Below are 18,312 nucleotides of genomic sequence, written 5' to 3'. Positions count from 1 at the left end.
TCGGTGCAGCCCTTTTTAACTAAACTGCGGGCCAAGAAATCGGCCCACTTATTCTGCTCCTTCCAGGTCTGGAATCAATCCTTCGGCAGGCAGCGTTCTTCCATCCCATGCCCAATCGACGCGCTTCTGAACCCAGGCTCATGGATGAGCCTGCAAGTTAGTTTCAGCTCGTTGCCGAAGCCGACGCTAGGTCTTCGACTCTCTGAATGTTCGTTCGTTTCTTCCAACAATTGTGGATCATTCTTGTCTTTTTGGTCGTCTCTTCCAATCCTAGCGGAGGTTTCCTTATGATTCCTGTTCGTCTTTTGCTTTCTGTGTGATACCCTAGATTTCTATGAAGGTTTCTTTGTTTTTCTGTGTCTTTCAAAGTTAAAATTTTGATTCCTTTCTTTGTGCTTTCTTTCCCTATAGAGAAATTGCATATCGTCGCTGTTTCTATTTTTGTAATTGCAAATGAAAAAGTTTTCCACTGTCTCCGTTCTTTTTATGCGAAGATCTCCGGTCGTTTTTTTTTCTTGGAGTATGGAATCTTGATCAACTGGTTAGGGTTTTCGTTCTGGATATATATTTTATTTAGGTTAAGGTTCCTTCTTTTTTTTTTCCCTTGCTTTAAAATGAACCTGCTTAAATGTGTGCTTTTTCAGGTTTTCCACCGCTATTAGGGAAGAAGTTGACACCGTCGCCTATCTATTCCATATCTATAGTTTGTTCTTAACTGTAAGATGCCAGCAGCATATTTTCCAAGCAACAAAGCACTTCGATCATCTGCAAAATTTCTACTCAGATGCAGCCAGTCGAGCTTATTTCAATCGTATTCCTACTCTGCTCTTGCTGGCAGCCTTCGAGCATTTCAAAATATTGATCGATTCACTACCCAGTCTGTCGTCAGGGCACTATCACGTATTATTTTTGTTCCTTCTTTGACAGGTCAATCTTATCGGTCATGCATAGATAGCACTGCTTATCTTAGCACTGCTTACCTTGTCTCCGTGTCTGCTCATAGTTCTTCCTCTCATATATCCCAGAGGAGTACGACATCAGTAGGAAATGCTTTGTCTCATGAACCTGAATTGATCGCCAATAATCAGAGTGGTTGGGGTTCTACAGTGGATCGTAAACCTTTCTGGTTCAGAGATTCACTGAATGTTTTGAGTTGTAAACCTCCTTCGGTAAATGGGATTAGTCGGTTAGCTTCATTACTCTTCTCATCCTGCCCTAATGGAGTAGCTACTGACATACCCCTTGATGGTTCTCCACGGGAAGAACTACTTGATAGTCCTTCAAGTTCATCTGAGGCAGACCAGTATGACTCTTCACATCTCTTTTTGTTTTTATTATTATTACTTTTAACTTACAACAAATTGACATCTTATTCTTACTGCATCTGTTGTACTCCCATGAGTTTAGGAATAAGCACAGATTTATGATATGTGATAGATTTTATAACAATAGTTTATCATTCAAATCATTTAGTTGCATAACGCTGAAAACAGCCATTTGGCAGTATTAGAAAATAATATATTCTGTTTTGACACATTTATGGGTCTCTTGCACCATTTGTCACTTTAAAAAATGGTTATTTGTTGGTTAAGCCAAATTATTACTTCATGGGGTTAGTGTATTAAAAAATGATGTGACTGACTTAAAAATTACTACTATATAGTAAGTTTTGGGATAACATTGCATGGGAATATTGTTAAAACAATAGAGGGATAATAACTATGTAGTGGATCTCAAATGTTTGGGGCAAATACAACTTGATGATGATGATTTGGTAAGAATAGTTTGATGATTGTATTTCATGAGGGAATATAGTAGTACTTTTACTGAAAATAGATGTTTGTTTCAGCATCATAATTAGGCTGTGCGCCAGATGCAAACTCTTCTTGGGTTTGGAACTATGAGTTTGCTGGAATAGATAAGTTTTGTTCATAGTAGTTTTCACTTGGAATATCTTCAATGGTTCCATATAAGTTGTGATTGGTCAGCTTACAGAATTTTCTTTTGTATACACAGGAAAAAGCCAAGTAATAGAGTGTTGAAACTACTGTCTGGATCATGTTATCTGCCACACCCAGATAAGGAGGAAACTGGTGGTGAGGATGCTCATTTCATATGGGATGAGCAAGCGATAGGTGTAGCAGATGGTGTTGGTGGCTGGGCGGATCAAGGGGTTGATTCAGGACAATATTCTAGATCACTTATGTTACATTCAGTAGATGCAATTGAAGAAGAGCCGAAAGGGTCCATTAATCCATTAAAGGTGTTAGAGAAAGCCTATGCAAGAACTAAAGAGAAAGGATCATCAACAGCTTGCATTATCGCACTTACAGATCAGGTACCTATTCATCTTTCTTTACTCTTTGCATTACTTTATGCAACTACGTTGCACTACAGTTTCTACTGCAATTATGAAGTGAACTTGGTTAACTAACATTAAAATTCTAAAAGAAAATGGTATCATGTTGATAATAGGAATTCTACTTAAGCCATCTTTATTAATTCTTAGTCCTGAGCATGGACTTTAAACCACTAAAAAAAACCCTGATTTGTGACGAATTTAAAAAACTCATCGCAAAAGTTCTTCAGGACATTTTTTTTTTTGTTGCAAATAGGTCGTCATCAAATTTTGTGACAAAAAATAGAAATTCGTTGCAAATCGCAAATCAGCGCCGAACGATTTCGTCACTAATTTGCGACGAAAACATTTTCGTCGCTGATTTGGTAGATTTTGTGATGAATTTTGTTGTCGCAACATCCTAATTTTTCCAACGAAACCTAAATTTGTTACAATCAACATAAACAACAAAGATCCCACGTAACAAAATCAAACATCCCATATAACAAAATGACAAATCAAAGATCCAATACAAAATTTGATACATTGTACACGTACAAATTCCAAAACAAAGTTAATCTAATCATCACATACATTGTTCCAACATTGTTCGAGTCAAACTAGACAATGTAACAAAAGATCCCATAACATCACGTACTTCCTCTTCTTTTTTTTCTTGATATTCTTCTTCTTTTCTTGCATCAGAAACAAACAAACAAACAAAAAGTAAGATAGTTAAGATGAAAATACAGAGAGTATGAATGTACACAAACTAACATAAAACTAATGTAAATGCTCACTTCTTCCAACATGGATTTCCATTTTGTCACCGCCTTCCTTGATGACTTTGTTTGAAACAAATTAACACCAATCAAAAATTCACAAACTTAATCAAGTAACAAATGTTCAAAAACACTAAATATGTGACAAATAACATTCATACACAGCAATTTCAGTCACAACCATCATCATCGTCATCATCATCACCGTCTAAGGGAGGAATCTAACTTGAGCGGAAGCTAAATGAAGATGCTGCATGATGAAGTTATGTTGTTGGCACAAATCGCTAATTTCTCGATCCCTTTACCTCATTTCATGATGCCTTTGCACTAATTGCTCCTTTGAATTGCTAACCTCTTCGGTCAATTGATTTATTTCTGTTGGTGGGGTGGAAGAAGCAGTGACTCTACAATTTCTGCTCAAAGAACCCAATCAAAATATTCTTTTCCCTTCCAGTTCACCACTCGCCTCGAGCCATAAACTCTTTTTAACCATCATTATCATCACTTGCACCTAAGTTTCTCTATGCTAGCTCATCATCTTTATTATGTATTGTAATGAGAACAATTAAAATAGCAATATAATAGAGAAACGCATATAATCTTAATTACATATATAGGATCAGACTATATAGGATCTAAATTTTGAACATTCATATTAACATTGAAAAAGTTGAAATTAATGAAAAAAAATAAGCTAATCTCTATCAAGTGATTCATTAGAAATCAAATAAACTAGTTAGCAATAAAAATAAATTTTGGAGAGACTAACCTAATAAATTAATCTTACTACATTGTCATGGTATATTTAATATAATATATTCAAATCAACATTGATAATATCCATTAAATAATTATAAGTTTTAAAATTACAAACCTTAATTGCTCTATCCCTCTTTCTGCTCCATGTCTTGTCTTTTTTTTTTTTTTGAAAGGTGCACGTGAAAGTGTCAATAAATAATGGCTTGGTCCCCATTTCTTTAGCTAAAAATACTGTGTTAGAAATAATGAAATAGTCAAAATTAAATTAAATAATTAGTGTTCTAAAAAATTACCATTCTTTGACTATGTTCACCGATATTGCTCGAACCTCCCGCATATGTTGCATACGATTCTCCAGAATTATAAACTTGATTTATTCTATTCTGTTGACTTCTTTGTTTACTCTCCTCCGATTCCCAAAAATGCACAATCTTGTCCCAATTATCCTCGGTGATGCAAGGAAGCTTTTTTCCCTTAGTCTTTGCAGGATTTAGTGTACGGCGGATGTGATCATCACATTTTTTTTTAAAAAAAAATCCTCCTTATTTCCAACTCTTCAATCTTATTCAGTGAATGCTCGTTGCAATGGAAAAAAAGCATGTATTAGAAACTTAAATTTCATATATAAACTGATTGGGGCATATAGCTTACCTTAAACTCGTTCCACCATAACTCTTTTGTTGGAGTTGGAGTGCTTGTATAAGTCATTGAATCTTTTCGCCAATGGTTATTCACTATGCTCATGAATAACATGGACAAAATTTGTAAATCTATCGTAAAGTTACAAACAAGCAACGTTAAATAAATTTAGCTAGTTGAAAAAATAAAACATGGAAAATAAATAAATAAAATACATGTAAAAATTTAATCTTTAGTACTTATGAATCTCCGCAAGGGGCTATCAAATCGCGGCCGTCTCCCGAAAGGATTTGTTGAGAATGGGAAGGTCCTACAACTAAAAGGGGGGAGGGGGCGGAGGTACATTGCTAGCAAGGGATTGAGATTGTGACGGTGCTAAAGTAGACGGTATTTCGTCGATGGCTGCCACGTCGATGCTATCAACCATAATTGGATAAAGTATAAAAATTAGATATTCATGAACTCGCAATCGTCTCCCAAAAGGATTTGTTGAGAATGGGAAGGTCCTACAACTGAAAGGGGGGAGGGGGCGGAGGTACATTGCTAGCAAGGGATTGAGATTGTGATGGTGCTAAAGTAGACGGTATTTCGTCGATGGCCGCCACGTCGATGCCATCAACCATAATTGTTAGGATAAAGTATAAAAAATTAGATATTCATCAAATGCATAATGAAAAACACTGAAAACACGAAAAAACTTACCATATTTAAATGCGTGAAACAAGACACCAATATGCCACCTCTAATATCTAACAACCTATAGAAAAAAAGTTCATTAACAAATAAATATATAGATTTAAGAATGAGACACTAAATATACAACTAATTGAGTTACGAGATTTATAAAATTGCAAATTAAAACTAAATTTATTCACATAAAATAAACAATACCATAAATTAAAACTAAATTTACATTGTCATATCATTGAAAATCAAAGTCCTCATTCTCGTTGTCGTCATCATTATCAGTCCCAAAATTAGATTCATCATTGTCATCCTCATGAATTTCACTTACATCCACATCTATCATTACGCCGGATCTCTTAATATTGGATTATTATATTTCTCGGTTTGAATTGTGTTTGCAACTTCCTCTTGTTGATATGTTATGTCTTCCCAACGCTCCTCAATTTTCTTCCGTGCTTTCGTTTTATAAACTCATTAATCAATTTTGTCACGTTTCAAACTAGGATATGAAGTATAAAATACTTAAATCGCTTGTTGTCTCAACATAAGTGGTTCATATTTTTTATAAAATTTCTTATGATTTATTTCAACCAAATTAAACTGTGGATGCACCTTTATCCCTCTAACAGGGTCAAGTCAGCGACACATAAATAAAACAACTCACACTTCTGGTTCAGGGTTCTTTACCTCTATAATTGCATCCAACAACTCATAAAAACTTTTCTTACACTTCCATCATTTGATGTTTGAATACTAGTTTTTCCCATTCCATAATCTTGAGTATGAAAATTATATCGGTTTATGAAATATGCTGGCCAAATTTGTACCATTGATTTTAGACCCCATAACAGATGGATTAGCAATTTTTGCTCAACGTGAGCTTGATTATCATGAACCTAAAGTCAAACAAATATATCATGATTAAGTCAAGATATGTGTACAAATAATTTATAGTTTACTTACATAATTTTGAACCATGGTGTAAATTCTTTATCGCTGAAGCGATCAAACTCATGTATTGAAAGATCGGAATATAAATTTTGGAAAAATCCTATCATAGAAAAAAACAAATTATAACACAAATAATTTATGATATAAGAAATACATAAAATATCAAATTTGTACTTATTCGAAATATGTCGTTACTTCTGGACAATTTAGTAAAATATATGTGTGGGCTATCCGCCATTCTTGGCCCGTTAAGTATCTACACGTATATGGTTGGTGAAAAAATTGAGAATAACTTCAAATTGGGATGAAAATCCTAAACCTTCATCATTTCTTCTCATTCTCCGCCTTTTGCAAAATTTGTTACTTCTTCGATAATGTATGCATTAACAATAGAAGATTTAACCTGTGCCTTATTTTTCATTTTTTTTTTCAAATGATATCTAGCTAATTCTAATAACACAAAATGAATTAGAAAATAATCAATTGAGTCATTTTATCTGCATTGATAATGAAGTATAGAAGGTGGAAATTTTACCTTTCAAATGGATACATCCATCAAAATTAGATAGAATCTCTAATTTTGGTCTCATATGGCAAGTGAATCAAAAGATGTTCCATTAAATCAAAAAATGATGATGGAAATATCCTTTTTAAATTACACAAAATGATTAGAATGTCTCTCTCTAACGTCTCCATGCGTGAATGTCTCGGCACTGTTGAGCAAATATAATGAAAGCAAATGTCTACTTCCGGAATGACACCCCATATAAAATTTGATAAAAGTTCTTTAAAAGCAATAGGAACTAACCTTTCCATGAATATATGACAATCATGAAATCAATCAATTTGCATTCCTTTATGTTGACACATCTCTAATCAAACAATTTGATTTCAATCATTCACAAGCAATCTGTCTCTAATCTTTATTCAATGTATAAATTGCCTTTTGCTTTGGTCCTTTATTACTTCTATTGACATTAAGAGTAGGTCGTTTATAAAGGAGTCATGTATCTTTTCTTGTATTCAGATTGCCTTTCGTTTTTCCAATGATATCCATAATTGTATTTATTAGACTATCAAAAACATTCTTCTCAATATGCATTACATCGAGATTTTGATGAATCAAATGACTTTTCCAATACAATAAATCCCAAAATATACTCCTTTTAGTTCATTTATATGTGTTTCCATATTTATATGTTGTATCATGTGACTTTTCAATAACAGATAGAAAGTTAGGCATCTATATCAAATTTATTCACCTATTAATCTCAATGACCGAGGTGTTCTTTCAAGTTTATTCTTAATAAATTCTTCTTTATTTGGTCTGAATTTATTGTTTGGTGGTAAAAATTGGACAATCAAAATAACTCGTCTTCTTCCTATGTTTTGACTTTGATCTCTCCATACATATTGGACATTCTAAGATCCCAGCGATGCTCCATTCCAATAAAATACCATAAGCCGGAAAGTCATTTAAGGTCTAAAGAATAACAACCTTTATTACAAACATCTTATAGTTGTTTCAGCTCCGCAATCAGTGGTTGCATGTAAACACATATTAACTTCTTCAGATTTTGCGGGTCATGCACGACTAATGTTATATGGTGTTTTTATGCGCATTCTAAGTGGAAGATTATATGAAGTTAAGATAACTGGTCAGAATAATTTCTTCCTGATTTGTCAAATGGGGCAAAATCATCAGCACATGACCTAACCTAATGTTTTGAGTCTCCTTCACAAATTCAAGATATGCTTTATCATAAATTTTCTGCGCCTCTGCATCTTATGGATAACACATTAGTCCCTCTTCTGTTTGATGATTTGCATGTTAAGTCATGTATTCATCAGTGATCTTTGATGCATAAAGCTTTTGTACCTAAGAGTTAGGGTAAATAAAGCAATTGATTGAATGATTTACATCACGAATTACGACCCGACCTCCTGATACTCTTGTATATGCATTGATTATAGAATTTGCAGACATCTACATTTGCATAATCTATTGAATATAGAATACATCCTATCTCTGCAAACATCAATTATTTCCACCAGATGATCTAATTCTTTCACAAGTTTTTTACATCATTTGGCATTATGTGATCACATGACAATACATCTTTGAACAAAATCATTAAAACAATCTTCAAACACATTGACATTCAACAGTATAATTTAGTATAACTATCACAACCAGCCCACATAGCTTCATCTGCAGCACTCAACACTTCTTGAAATTAGAGATATGGCTCATTATTCTCATTTTCGTCAACAACTGACGACGTTATTTTCTCCAACGGTGATGCATAATTAGTAAACATTTGTGCAAATGTTGAAGGAAAACTAGAACTTGTAGCACTCAGTTTTGGAATAAAATGATGACCGGCTGCATCAATTACCACCCTCTATGGATTTAATTGATCATAATAATTCTGATCTCCACTAACTAACACTTGTATGTTTCGTCCATAATCCTCATCAGATGTGAACGATTCACCATCATATGTCCAATTATAGTAATTTGGGGTAAAACCAAATCTATAAAGATGTTCTCAAACTTGATCTGTAAAAATTTTTCATTAGGACACTTTTTGCACGAACACCTTAACTTATTCACATCCATAAACTTTGGAAGCAAAATCAAAAATTTTTTCCAACCCAATAATTAATTACTGTTAAATTGGTATAACAATAATTAATATTAAAGTAACCTAGATAAATAACATCGACTATCAATAAATGACTATTGTTGTAGATATAACTATCAATAAATAAGTATTGTCTCCAACTACTTTAAGTCCATGCCAAATAGAGACCTGCATGAACAATATTTGTGCAACATTACGAAGTCAACAATCTAATATAAGGGTCACAAACAACTTTTATAGTCTTTAAATTTCATACAAAATACTACATCATTTAGATTTTTGGGGAATCTAAATCTAATTCAATTGTATTGCATCCAAATGAATGATTCAAACATAAAGCACTAAACAGAATAGCATGGCAAGAGAACACACACTAAGAATTGCATTAACTAAGTAACAAACATGTAAGAAACATTTAATCGGACACGTAACCAGCAACATTCAATCAAAACCAAATGCATATCATTCTATATCGAACATTGAATCTATTACAAGCATTCAACAAGAATCTATGCAAACAATCAACACATCAAGCAGACAATCAACATATCACACAAATAAACCAACCCGGATCTAATCAATTCATAGTGTTTGGGGACATTCATGGAAGAGGAGTCTAATATATTCAATCAACGGTAAATTCATACAAGAAATCAAATGATCAAATCACACATCAAGGAAATCAACCAAGCTTGCGGATGATGGCCGATTGGAGTTCAAAGAAGATGAAGATGCCATTGTCCAGATCTGTAGAAGACCGAACGTTGTGGCTACTTTTCAATGAGGGGAAAGCAAAGACCGCTTGCCCTTAGTCGTGAGGTCATGTGGTCGGCTGCGTTCGTGGCCGGTTGCGAGTGGTGTGCAGGGGAGGGGAGAAAGGATCGAAGATTACTAGTTATGCTCGGCGTGCTTCACAAGTTGGAGAGAACCGATTCAAGTTAGAAAATTTAGGGTTAGGAGGGATTTAGATTCCTAAATTCAGCGACGAATCCAGGATTCGTCGCTAAATCTAATATTCCGATCCGCAATTTAGTCTAAATGTAGCAATGAATTGTATATTTGTCACAAAATTTAGCACTTAGTCGCAAATTTAGCAATGAATATACAATTCGTGGCTAAATTTCTAATTGAATCCATAGTTTGTCGCAAAATTCGTCTTTAATTTACGACGAATATTAAATTCGTCTCAAATTAGTGTTGAATTTAATATTTGCGACGAATTTTGTGACAAATTGTTTTGTTAATTTTGTGGCGAAAACTTTTTTTTTGTTAATTTCATTGTTGTTATATTTGTTGTTGATTTGCGACGAATTAATTTCATTGCTAAAATTCGTCCCTAAATCAATGTTTTTTTTAGTGAACTTTAACGGGAGTCTGTTTCATTGTTCTCTTGGTTCCAATTCCGATAAAACATTTGCCTTCTAATCTTCTCATATTTTACAAAATTGCTAGTTTATGTAGTTACGAGTATCCACATCAGTTTTTTTATAATATCCCTAAAATTTGATGTAAATCATCCACTTTATTAAATTTAGACGATCATTTTTCACTACACACTACATCAGTAACCCAAAATTTTCATTATCTTTATTTTTTATTGTTTTCTTCTCTCTCTTCCATTTTTTTAATTATTTTTCTCTCTCCTATGTAATATTTATTTTTCATTACCCAATCAGCTCCCTTTTTTTTCTCTCTCCCAAATTAAATGATATTTTAATGTTTAGAGAATGCATGTCATTCCCTAAATTTAGAGAAGTATTATTCATATAAGAATTTTTTTTTACATAATATATAAAATTTGAAGTAAATTCTGTATTTAGGGAAGCTGATATGGATGCTCTAATAGTGTGAGTACTTAAGTAGTATTTTTCTTTTCCTTGGTTTTGCAACTTCTTTTCCATGAGCATAGTACAAATTTTGTGGAAACAATTTCTTTTATTAAAATTGCCACTACTCTAGAATTTCAATATCAATTATATTAGATCGTGATTTTGAAATCAAAAAATTAATGATTTAAAACTAAAAATAGTAATAAAGTTAAATTAAATGATATACAATATATTTCAATTCATTTTGCAAAACTGATAGCACAGGAGATGAATATGCGGGCGATCCTCACACATTCACCAAAAGAGAAAAATATGACTACCTAAATTATAAAACAGTTTGACAAATTACTAGACAATGAAATTAAAAATGAGTATCAAAAAACCTCTACTTCTGTTGTCAGCATGAGTTCAGGCATTTGCATCAACATAATTTGGAATGCTAAATTTCAGCATTTATTATTGATTCAGCTTTGACTATTCTTTTGGTATATCTATTTTGTGGTTATGATGCAATGATAAACATTGTTACTAGTAAGTTGTCTCTTGTATAGGAATAGAGCCCCTCGGCTCATGACAACAGTTTCTTGTAATATCATCAGTAACATGCCCTCTTGTTCTATTTTGTTTTCTAGGGGATTCATGCAGTCAACCTTGGTGACAGTGGTTTCATAATAGTTAGAGATGGTTGCACTGTATTCAAATCACCAGTGCAGCAACATGATTTCAACTTTACTTATCAACTGGAGAGTAGCAATGCGAGTGATCTTCCTAGTTCTGCCCAGGTTAGTTGTTACTCCTCCTGCACTATATTACTCTTAGCTTGTAATTAGTTGTTACACTTTCTCTAATCAATTGTAATGCACTAGAGTTCTAACAAGTTGAGGTTGAATGTTCCAAGCTTGTTTAACAAAAATTAAACAAGCTCAAGTTTGCTCAATTTTTAACCATGCTCATTTATTTGCGATTAAATTTGTTTATTAAAAAGCTTATCGAGTTTTAATGAAGCTCTAGTTTTTATGGAGCTCAATTAATTATTAGGTAGTCATTTAGAAAGCTGCTAAACTTTTTTTTTGTTTTGGAATAATAAAACAAGAAAATAGTTAATGTGGACGAAGATATATTTTCTATAAGAGTTTTTAATATCTTACATCTATTACTCGCGAAAGAAAGATTGTTGAAGTGGCAAAAGGACGAAACGCTTACCTCCAGCGCCTCCGCCAGGACCAACAAGGAGGAGGTAAATCACGGTGAATGAGAAGGCAAGTGTATGAGGGGGTGAGTTACACAGGGTGTAGGGATTTACGCCCTGCTAACCTTGAGATTCGACCCCTCAACCTCAAGTCGCAAACCTCCATCCACTTACCACCTCAGCTATGCCCGTGGGGGTTGAAGATTCCACTTACCACCACCTCAAGTGGCGAAAGAAAGATTGTTGAAAATATCACTAATGGTGGTTAAAATGGATAGGAGTATTTGGATTTTTGTATGATCAATGATCATTGTGTGCCCTTTAAGCTACAAGGTATATTTGTATGTGTGTGATGCTATGCTTTATGGTTAGACTCTTGAACAATTGGGAAACATTATGTAACTAACGTTGATTGAGTTGAGATGAATTAATAAGATCGTTCTGTGAGATTATGGGGGAAAATTAAAAATATTGCTATGTTGATAGTAGTTCTAAGGATGATAAAATGGGAAAATAAATTAAGATGCTATCGACATGCTCAAATTCACTCAATCTATTGTTATACAAATTAATTGGGCTAGAGTTGAAGGTGTTAGGATTTGGAGATATAACAAGTTAAGAGATCTACATGCAATATAGCCTTAAATGGAGTATAATAGAGAGATATGATCCGTGTGGTGTCAATCTAAAATACTTGGAACTAAGAGACCTGATGATGATGATTCCATTTATTAAAAGAAAACATATCGTCAATTGAATATTAGTAAATATTTAATTTACATGTTAATACTATCAAAAAATTCATTTTCAATTTACTTGAAGAACTTTAAGTATACATTATACCTTACAATAAATACTTTTGGATGTTGTTTACGAATAGTTTGTGGGTTTTGTTAATAACGTTCATGAGCTTGATTCATGATCATTTCATCACATTATGTTGATGTGTCCCACCTATTTGGAGTCGGCTGGATGGATCATATTAATTGAGATTAATAATATTAATCTTTGAATTGTTCATATATTGAGTTTGAAGAGAATGCTTAAACTTGGTCACCTACTTTTCCAAATAAACGTAAATGGTTCTTTTCGAGTTAAATTACCAACTTGTTCATGATCATTTTTGATTGTTTGGATGCAGTTCATCACCTCAAAAGCGTTTCCAACAAGTTTACCTCAATAATTTAAATTCACCTATTGGGTTCCTTTCTCATCAGTTGATCACTAAATTATTTATCAATTACGTTTTTGTGCTTGTACCTTCGCCTAGATAACCTCTGAAAACTCGAACAAAATATGCTCCGGACTTCAATCCCCAGCCTGATTTATTCATGACTGTTATTGCTTAGAGTTGAGCTGACCCAACCCTGTTTCTTAGCTAGCTCATGCTGGCGTCTGGCTGCACTTAATAACCCAATCTCTGCTGATATTCTTTTTGGTTTGATGAAATGGATAACCATTGGTCCTCTCAAAACTTGTGAGCAGGTGTTCACTGTCCCAGTCGAATCAGGCGACGTGATTGTCACAGGGACAGATGGTCTCTTCGATAACCTGTACAACAACGAGATCACTGCCGTGGTGGTTCATGGGATTCGAGCTGGTTTGGAACCTCAAGTGATGGCCCAGAAGATTGCCGCATTGGCTCGCCAACGAGCTCAGGATAAGAACAGGCAAACACCATTCTCGACTGCAGCTCAACACGCTGGATACCGATACTACGGAGGCAAGCTAGATGACATTACTGTTCTTGTATCCTTCATTACTGCCTTCGGCGCTTAAAATCGTACCCCCTATTGCCTTGCTACTTATTAACTTTCCAGATTTTTTTTTGTTTCACGTGTTTATATGATGATGAGCGAACCATTTCGATTATTCTTAGCTAGTCATATTCCTGAACTAGTGGATTCTGGTTACCTGTCTTTCTGTGATTTCATTTCCTGAGCTTTAGTTGTTGTGTAAAACTCAACCACTTGAAGATGCCTGGCGTCAAGTATAAAACTTGTTAGTATTCTATTTTCTTTCTCTTCATTTTTAATTCTAATACCCTCCCTACTTTGTTACTTGCTCTGCCTTCGCTTCATCTACTTCCTTCTCCACAACAACTCGCGACCTCGATCCCATTAGGCAAGATTATCCCCTTAGAAATGTTCATCTAGGAGGGGACTCCAATGTCAATCTATCTCTAGCCTCGACCGCATTTTACATACTGCTAGCTTTTCTTAGAAGAGCAGCTGGATTGTGACCATCTCCATGGATGTTACTTTGTGAGTGAGATTCCTTTGTTGATGGGTCTGCTAAATGTATGTGGAATTGAACCTTAGTCCATGGCAGCCACAAGGTAAGGTAAGGCAGGCAGTGAGTAATTGATGCATGTAGAAGTTGACTTGCTACTTTGCATGTGTTAATGTTAAACTTATTCATGAGAGGAAATGAAAGGTGAGGAGGACGTACATGAGAGACAGCTCGAATCTGATTAAAAGTTTTTGAAGATATATGCTCAGCTTACGGATGCCGCAAAGCTAGCAAAAAGTTACAAGTGTATGAAAAGTTTATTCCTTGAAAGGGATTCACACGATTCTTCCCTCTCCCACAATATTTTTTTTATTATTACTATTATTATATGCATTTTTTTTAAAAAAAAATAAATTTAATTTGAATTATAATAAATGTGTGTTATCTTTAAAATCTATTTATATTTTTAGAATTTTAAATTTTAAATTTTAAATTTTTTTAAAGAGGTGTCTTAAAAAGATGTGAAATTATAATAAATACAAAGAAAACAATAACAAAAAAAAAATACTTAGTTATATAAAATAAAATAAAATAAATTTTGATTATTATTATGGTTGTAAAAGAGAGATTATTGAAGATTTCTACGAAAGAGTGAAAAGATAATGAAAAAGAAACCTTGTGAAAGGTGTATGGTTAGTTATTTACCCCTCTATGCTCTATGCTATGCAAGTATTGAATATTCTAAACACTCTCGTTCAACTTATTGGTTGCAAAAATTAATTTTCAAAAGAAGAGACTCTCGTTGGGGATATGAGGGAAAAGAAGACCGAGGGTCCAGCTCATTAGAAGTTGCGAGAGAGAGAAGTGGAGCCTATACAGGATACAGTAGCGGAGTCAGAAATTATAATTAATTATACTTTATCAAGACTCAGGGAAGTTGTATATAAAAAGAAACGAACTCCGAGTTGATCGCAGAATTTGATTGGGAGATTTGTAATTATGAAAAAATTCTTAAATTTACGGGCTTCTTTCATACCTAGGTAAGTTACCTCCGCCTTGACGGGATAGGAGATATTGGTGAGCCAACCCGGATGATCTATTCGGGCTGTGGGCCATGAGTGTGGAGTCACCCGGATAACCTCCTATTATTTTTTTCTTTTATTTTTTTTTCTCTTTCTCCTTAAGGAAATCACGGCCCAAGTAGCCATCAAATAGTCTAATTTATCACATATAAGACGGTTTGTCTAGATTCTTATAGTTTATGATTTCTCTAATTATAGTAACACGAATCTAAGGAGGTTAGTATCACTGCTTTGACTTCCAATATTGTTCCACAAGATTTACATGAGAATCTGTCTCTGCTATTTCCCACCACAACTTTTGAGTAGTAGTTTCACAGACGTTAAAGTTCTGCAACTCAGTAGTACATGAGAACCCCCTAATTGGTTCCTGCTCTTGTACATGCACGTGAAATTTCAGTCAGTTTTCGTTTTCAAATCACAACCGCCACAAGGTGCTATGTACTCAGCCAATTTTTTTTTATTTTTCTCGGATGGATCTAATGATTAGTATATAAGGTATTATCATAATGAGATCTTAGGTTCAAATTTCGGCAAAATCGAGGTAAATATCTCCCTTATGTGCTAGTCACTATTCCAAAGGCTAGTAGCCGCTCGTGATTTACCTCCTCCGTGTTGGTCTTGGGACGGGTTGACGGAGGCATTGGGGACGAACGTATTCGTCTTTTGTCACAATGGTAATTAATTAATCCTCTCGGGATAACTTAGTGATTAGCACATGAGATGTTATCGTCATGAGATTTGAAATTCGAATCTCGATAAAGTCGAGATAATGTCTCCCTTATGTGCTAGTCATTATTCCAAAAACTAATAGCCGTCCGTGATTTACCTCTTTCATATTGACCTTACAGGGACGAATTGACAAGAGGTACTGAGGAGGATGAGTGTATTTATCTTTTTACCACCATGATAATTAATTAATCCATCCATTCATTTTCCAAGATCCATTAATTTTTGACATCCATTCCTTGTATAAAGAATAATCCTTTTTCCATGCACATTTGATCTTGTGGCGTCCTTTTGTCAGGCATAAATCTCGACAGGTGCCCTCTGAAAGTGACGGCGGCATCATATATATCCATTGCCTTACCTAGATTTCTCCTAAATTACCTTCAAATACCTCTTTTATTTATCACGAGAATTAGAATGACATTAAGGTTCCCAGCCATAGATTATATCAGCAGACCGTATACAGTTGTATTTCATGCACTCTCACTCTTGCATCATACTAATACGTTATTATCACCATCTGAATTCATATATATAGATATATAGCTGCATCAACTTATAAGTGTTTGTGTGTGTGTATATATATATATATATATATATATATATATATATATATATATATATATATTTATTTATTTATTTATTTAAGTAGCAGTGGCAGCTAGAGAATTCTATATGGGGTACATCCTCCGGCCACCAGAGCCGGACTCCCTCTGGCAGTTGAAGTAGACGGCGGCCACCGGCTGCCCGAGGTTGTAAATCTCGGCAAAGTCCTTGGTGTTGAAGTTCTGGCGCCACCCGGGTGGATACACCGTCTCACGACCCAGCTGCTGGAACAACACGAGCACCATGCGGTGGATCCCCATTGTGGGCCGTGGGGGCTCGTAGCACATCAGCTCTCTTCCTGGAAATGAAATTCAGTATATATCTTAAATCAATGCATGCAATTAATCATGCATGCCTTTCGATCGATGAATGATCGATACACTCACCGAAGGTCGCGTCCGTAGTGCCAGGGATGTCGACCACCAGCCTGCATTAGCAGTAACGTACGCATAATTAACGAGCTAGTCAGTCAATATTTGAAGAAATTAAACAGAGAGTTTAGGTTTACCACTGGAGGTACTCTCTCAGGTGAGGGTTACTAGGGCTGGGAGCATCGGGGTCCACCATCACCTGCATGCATGCGTGCGTCGTGCGAGGTAGTTGATTGATTAATAGTGTTTAGGGTTTAAGAATATTTGAGGTTTAAAGAAGAATTAAGTAGGCCAGGCTCACGTACGAGCGTGTAAAAGGTCCTGAGGTCATTGCCACCGACCTCGACGCGAGGTTGGTTGACCACCTCAGATGGCTTGAACTCGCGGCCGTTGGTGATCTCCTTCCCGGCGTAGTTGATTCGGAGAGAGACTCTCTTGACGAAGGGCTCGAGGACGTCGCCGATCACCCGGCCCACCACCAGCGAGTCTCGCGCTCTGCTCATGGCTTGCAATTAATGCGAGTTTGCTCGCGGCTAGCTAGCGAAGAGCAATTCGCAAACCCTTTGTTTGCGTACACTTCTGTGGAGGAGCTAGGCGATGATCGAGCACTATATATAGCGCCCTGTGGCGTGCTATCCGCGAATGAATCCATTTACTTTTTGTAAAGTTTTTGAAGAAAAATGAGGACACAAAGTGAAGGTTCTATTCCCAACTCCTTGTGTAGCCCTCCAAGGGAGTCCAACAAACGAGGGCAGCTGCCCTTCATTAATGCAGCAATTTTTAAGCACTAGCACTAGCTGTGATGTGTAATAGATTTGTTTTCCCCGGGACTAGCGGTTTGATCCTCTGGATTGTAAATCTTGATTTATTTCTGGACCAAAGGTTATTAATAGATGAAATTTTATAAATCCTATCTGTATAATAGGTGGGATTCATAAAATCCCAAATGATCCATCCTTTTGATCAAAAGATATATATTTTTTTATCTCGTATTAATTTTGATCAAAATTATTATTATTATTATTATTAATAAGATAATGCCACGTGCAGTTTATCTTGTTAAGTTATCGCATGTCTGTCTGTCTATTTCACTTTCCCTCTTCTCTCTTATTCATCTTTTTATCGCTTCCCGGGTTTGCTTTAGTTTGACCTTGGTCAACTTAAAAAAAAAACACAAATAATTAATTAACGATTTATTAAGGCATCGTTTAAACAGCTTGAATGTTTGTCTTTAGGTTGATTTGATTTTGTTTTTCTTTCTTTCGTATGAGTTTAAACTCTGATTCTGATGTGAAGTTCCTTTCGGTATATACACCAACTTTGAACGAGTGGTATAGGAAGATTGAGAGCAACATCACCCACGAATATATTTTTTATGCAATTTAAAATTAAAAGTATATTCATTTTTTTGGGGCTAAGAGAGAGGGAGAAAAAAAGAATGTAGGTTGTCATGAAGCAGACCAAAAGAGATGA

The 18,312-nt window shown here is 34.9% G+C and overlaps 2 protein-coding genes across 7 annotated transcripts; one reads left to right on the top strand and one right to left on the bottom strand.

Moving 5' to 3' along the window:
* The first annotated feature begins 60 nt into the window (after positions 1-60).
* On the top strand, positions 61-13,833 carry LOC121971730 (probable protein phosphatase 2C 55). 6 transcript variants are annotated; one of them, XM_042523141.1, is made up of 6 exons: positions 61-208; positions 645-811; positions 928-1,303; positions 2,017-2,338; positions 11,266-11,415; positions 13,308-13,833. In XM_042523141.1, coding segments are annotated over exons 1-6 (1,311 nt in total). In that variant the 5' UTR covers positions 61-206; the 3' UTR covers positions 13,602-13,833. The 6 variants fall into 6 exon arrangements, with proteins under 6 accessions (XP_042379075.1, XP_042379071.1, XP_042379072.1 ...); XM_042523137.1 differs by having other exon boundaries at positions 61-190; positions 645-1,303; XM_042523138.1 differs by having other exon boundaries at positions 645-1,303.
* A 2,700-nt stretch (positions 13,834-16,533) lies between these two features.
* On the bottom strand, positions 16,534-17,391 carry LOC121973805 (protein HEADING DATE 3A-like). The gene is made up of 4 exons (XM_042525157.1): positions 17,145-17,391; positions 16,977-17,038; positions 16,855-16,895; positions 16,534-16,766 (listed from the first exon to the last, which is right to left on the bottom strand). The coding sequence occupies exons 1-4, from the start codon at positions 17,340-17,342 to the stop codon at positions 16,534-16,536; spliced, it is 534 nt and encodes a 177-aa protein (XP_042381091.1). The 5' UTR covers positions 17,343-17,391.
* Positions 17,392-18,312: the final 921 nt, after the last annotated feature.

The sequence above is a fragment of the Zingiber officinale genome, chromosome 4A (assembly GCF_018446385.1).
Source record: "Zingiber officinale cultivar Zhangliang chromosome 4A, Zo_v1.1, whole genome shotgun sequence".
NCBI classification, from domain to species: domain Eukaryota; kingdom Viridiplantae; phylum Streptophyta; class Magnoliopsida; order Zingiberales; family Zingiberaceae; genus Zingiber; species Zingiber officinale.
The sequence above is the reverse complement of the archived record's forward strand: the minus strand, read 5'-3'. Positions and strand labels throughout refer to the sequence as shown.

What these genes read in the sequence shown, in the direction of transcription:
- LOC121971730 (XM_042523137.1), top strand. Translation starts at nt 723, where the DNA reads ATGCCAGCAGCATATTTTCCAAGCAACAAAGCACTTCGATCATCTGCA. An exon ending in AGTTCATCTGAGGCAGACCA is followed by an intron (nt 1,304 to 2,016) that starts GTATGACTCTTC and finishes TTGTATACACAG; the next exon opens with GAAAAAGCCAAGTAATAGAG. An exon ending in TTATCGCACTTACAGATCAG is followed by an intron (nt 2,339 to 11,265) that starts GTACCTATTCAT and finishes TTTGTTTTCTAG; the next exon opens with GGGATTCATGCAGTCAACCT.
- LOC121973805 (XM_042525157.1), bottom strand. Translation starts at nt 17,342, where the DNA reads ATGAGCAGAGCGCGAGACTCGCTGGTGGTGGGCCGGGTGATCGGCGAC. An exon ending in CTGAGAGAGTACCTCCAGTG is followed by an intron (nt 16,896 to 16,976) that starts GTAAACCTAAAC and finishes CTGCTAATGCAG; the next exon opens with GCTGGTGGTCGACATCCCTG. An exon ending in CACTACGGACGCGACCTTCG is followed by an intron (nt 16,767 to 16,854) that starts GTGAGTGTATCG and finishes TTTCATTTCCAG; the next exon opens with GAAGAGAGCTGATGTGCTAC.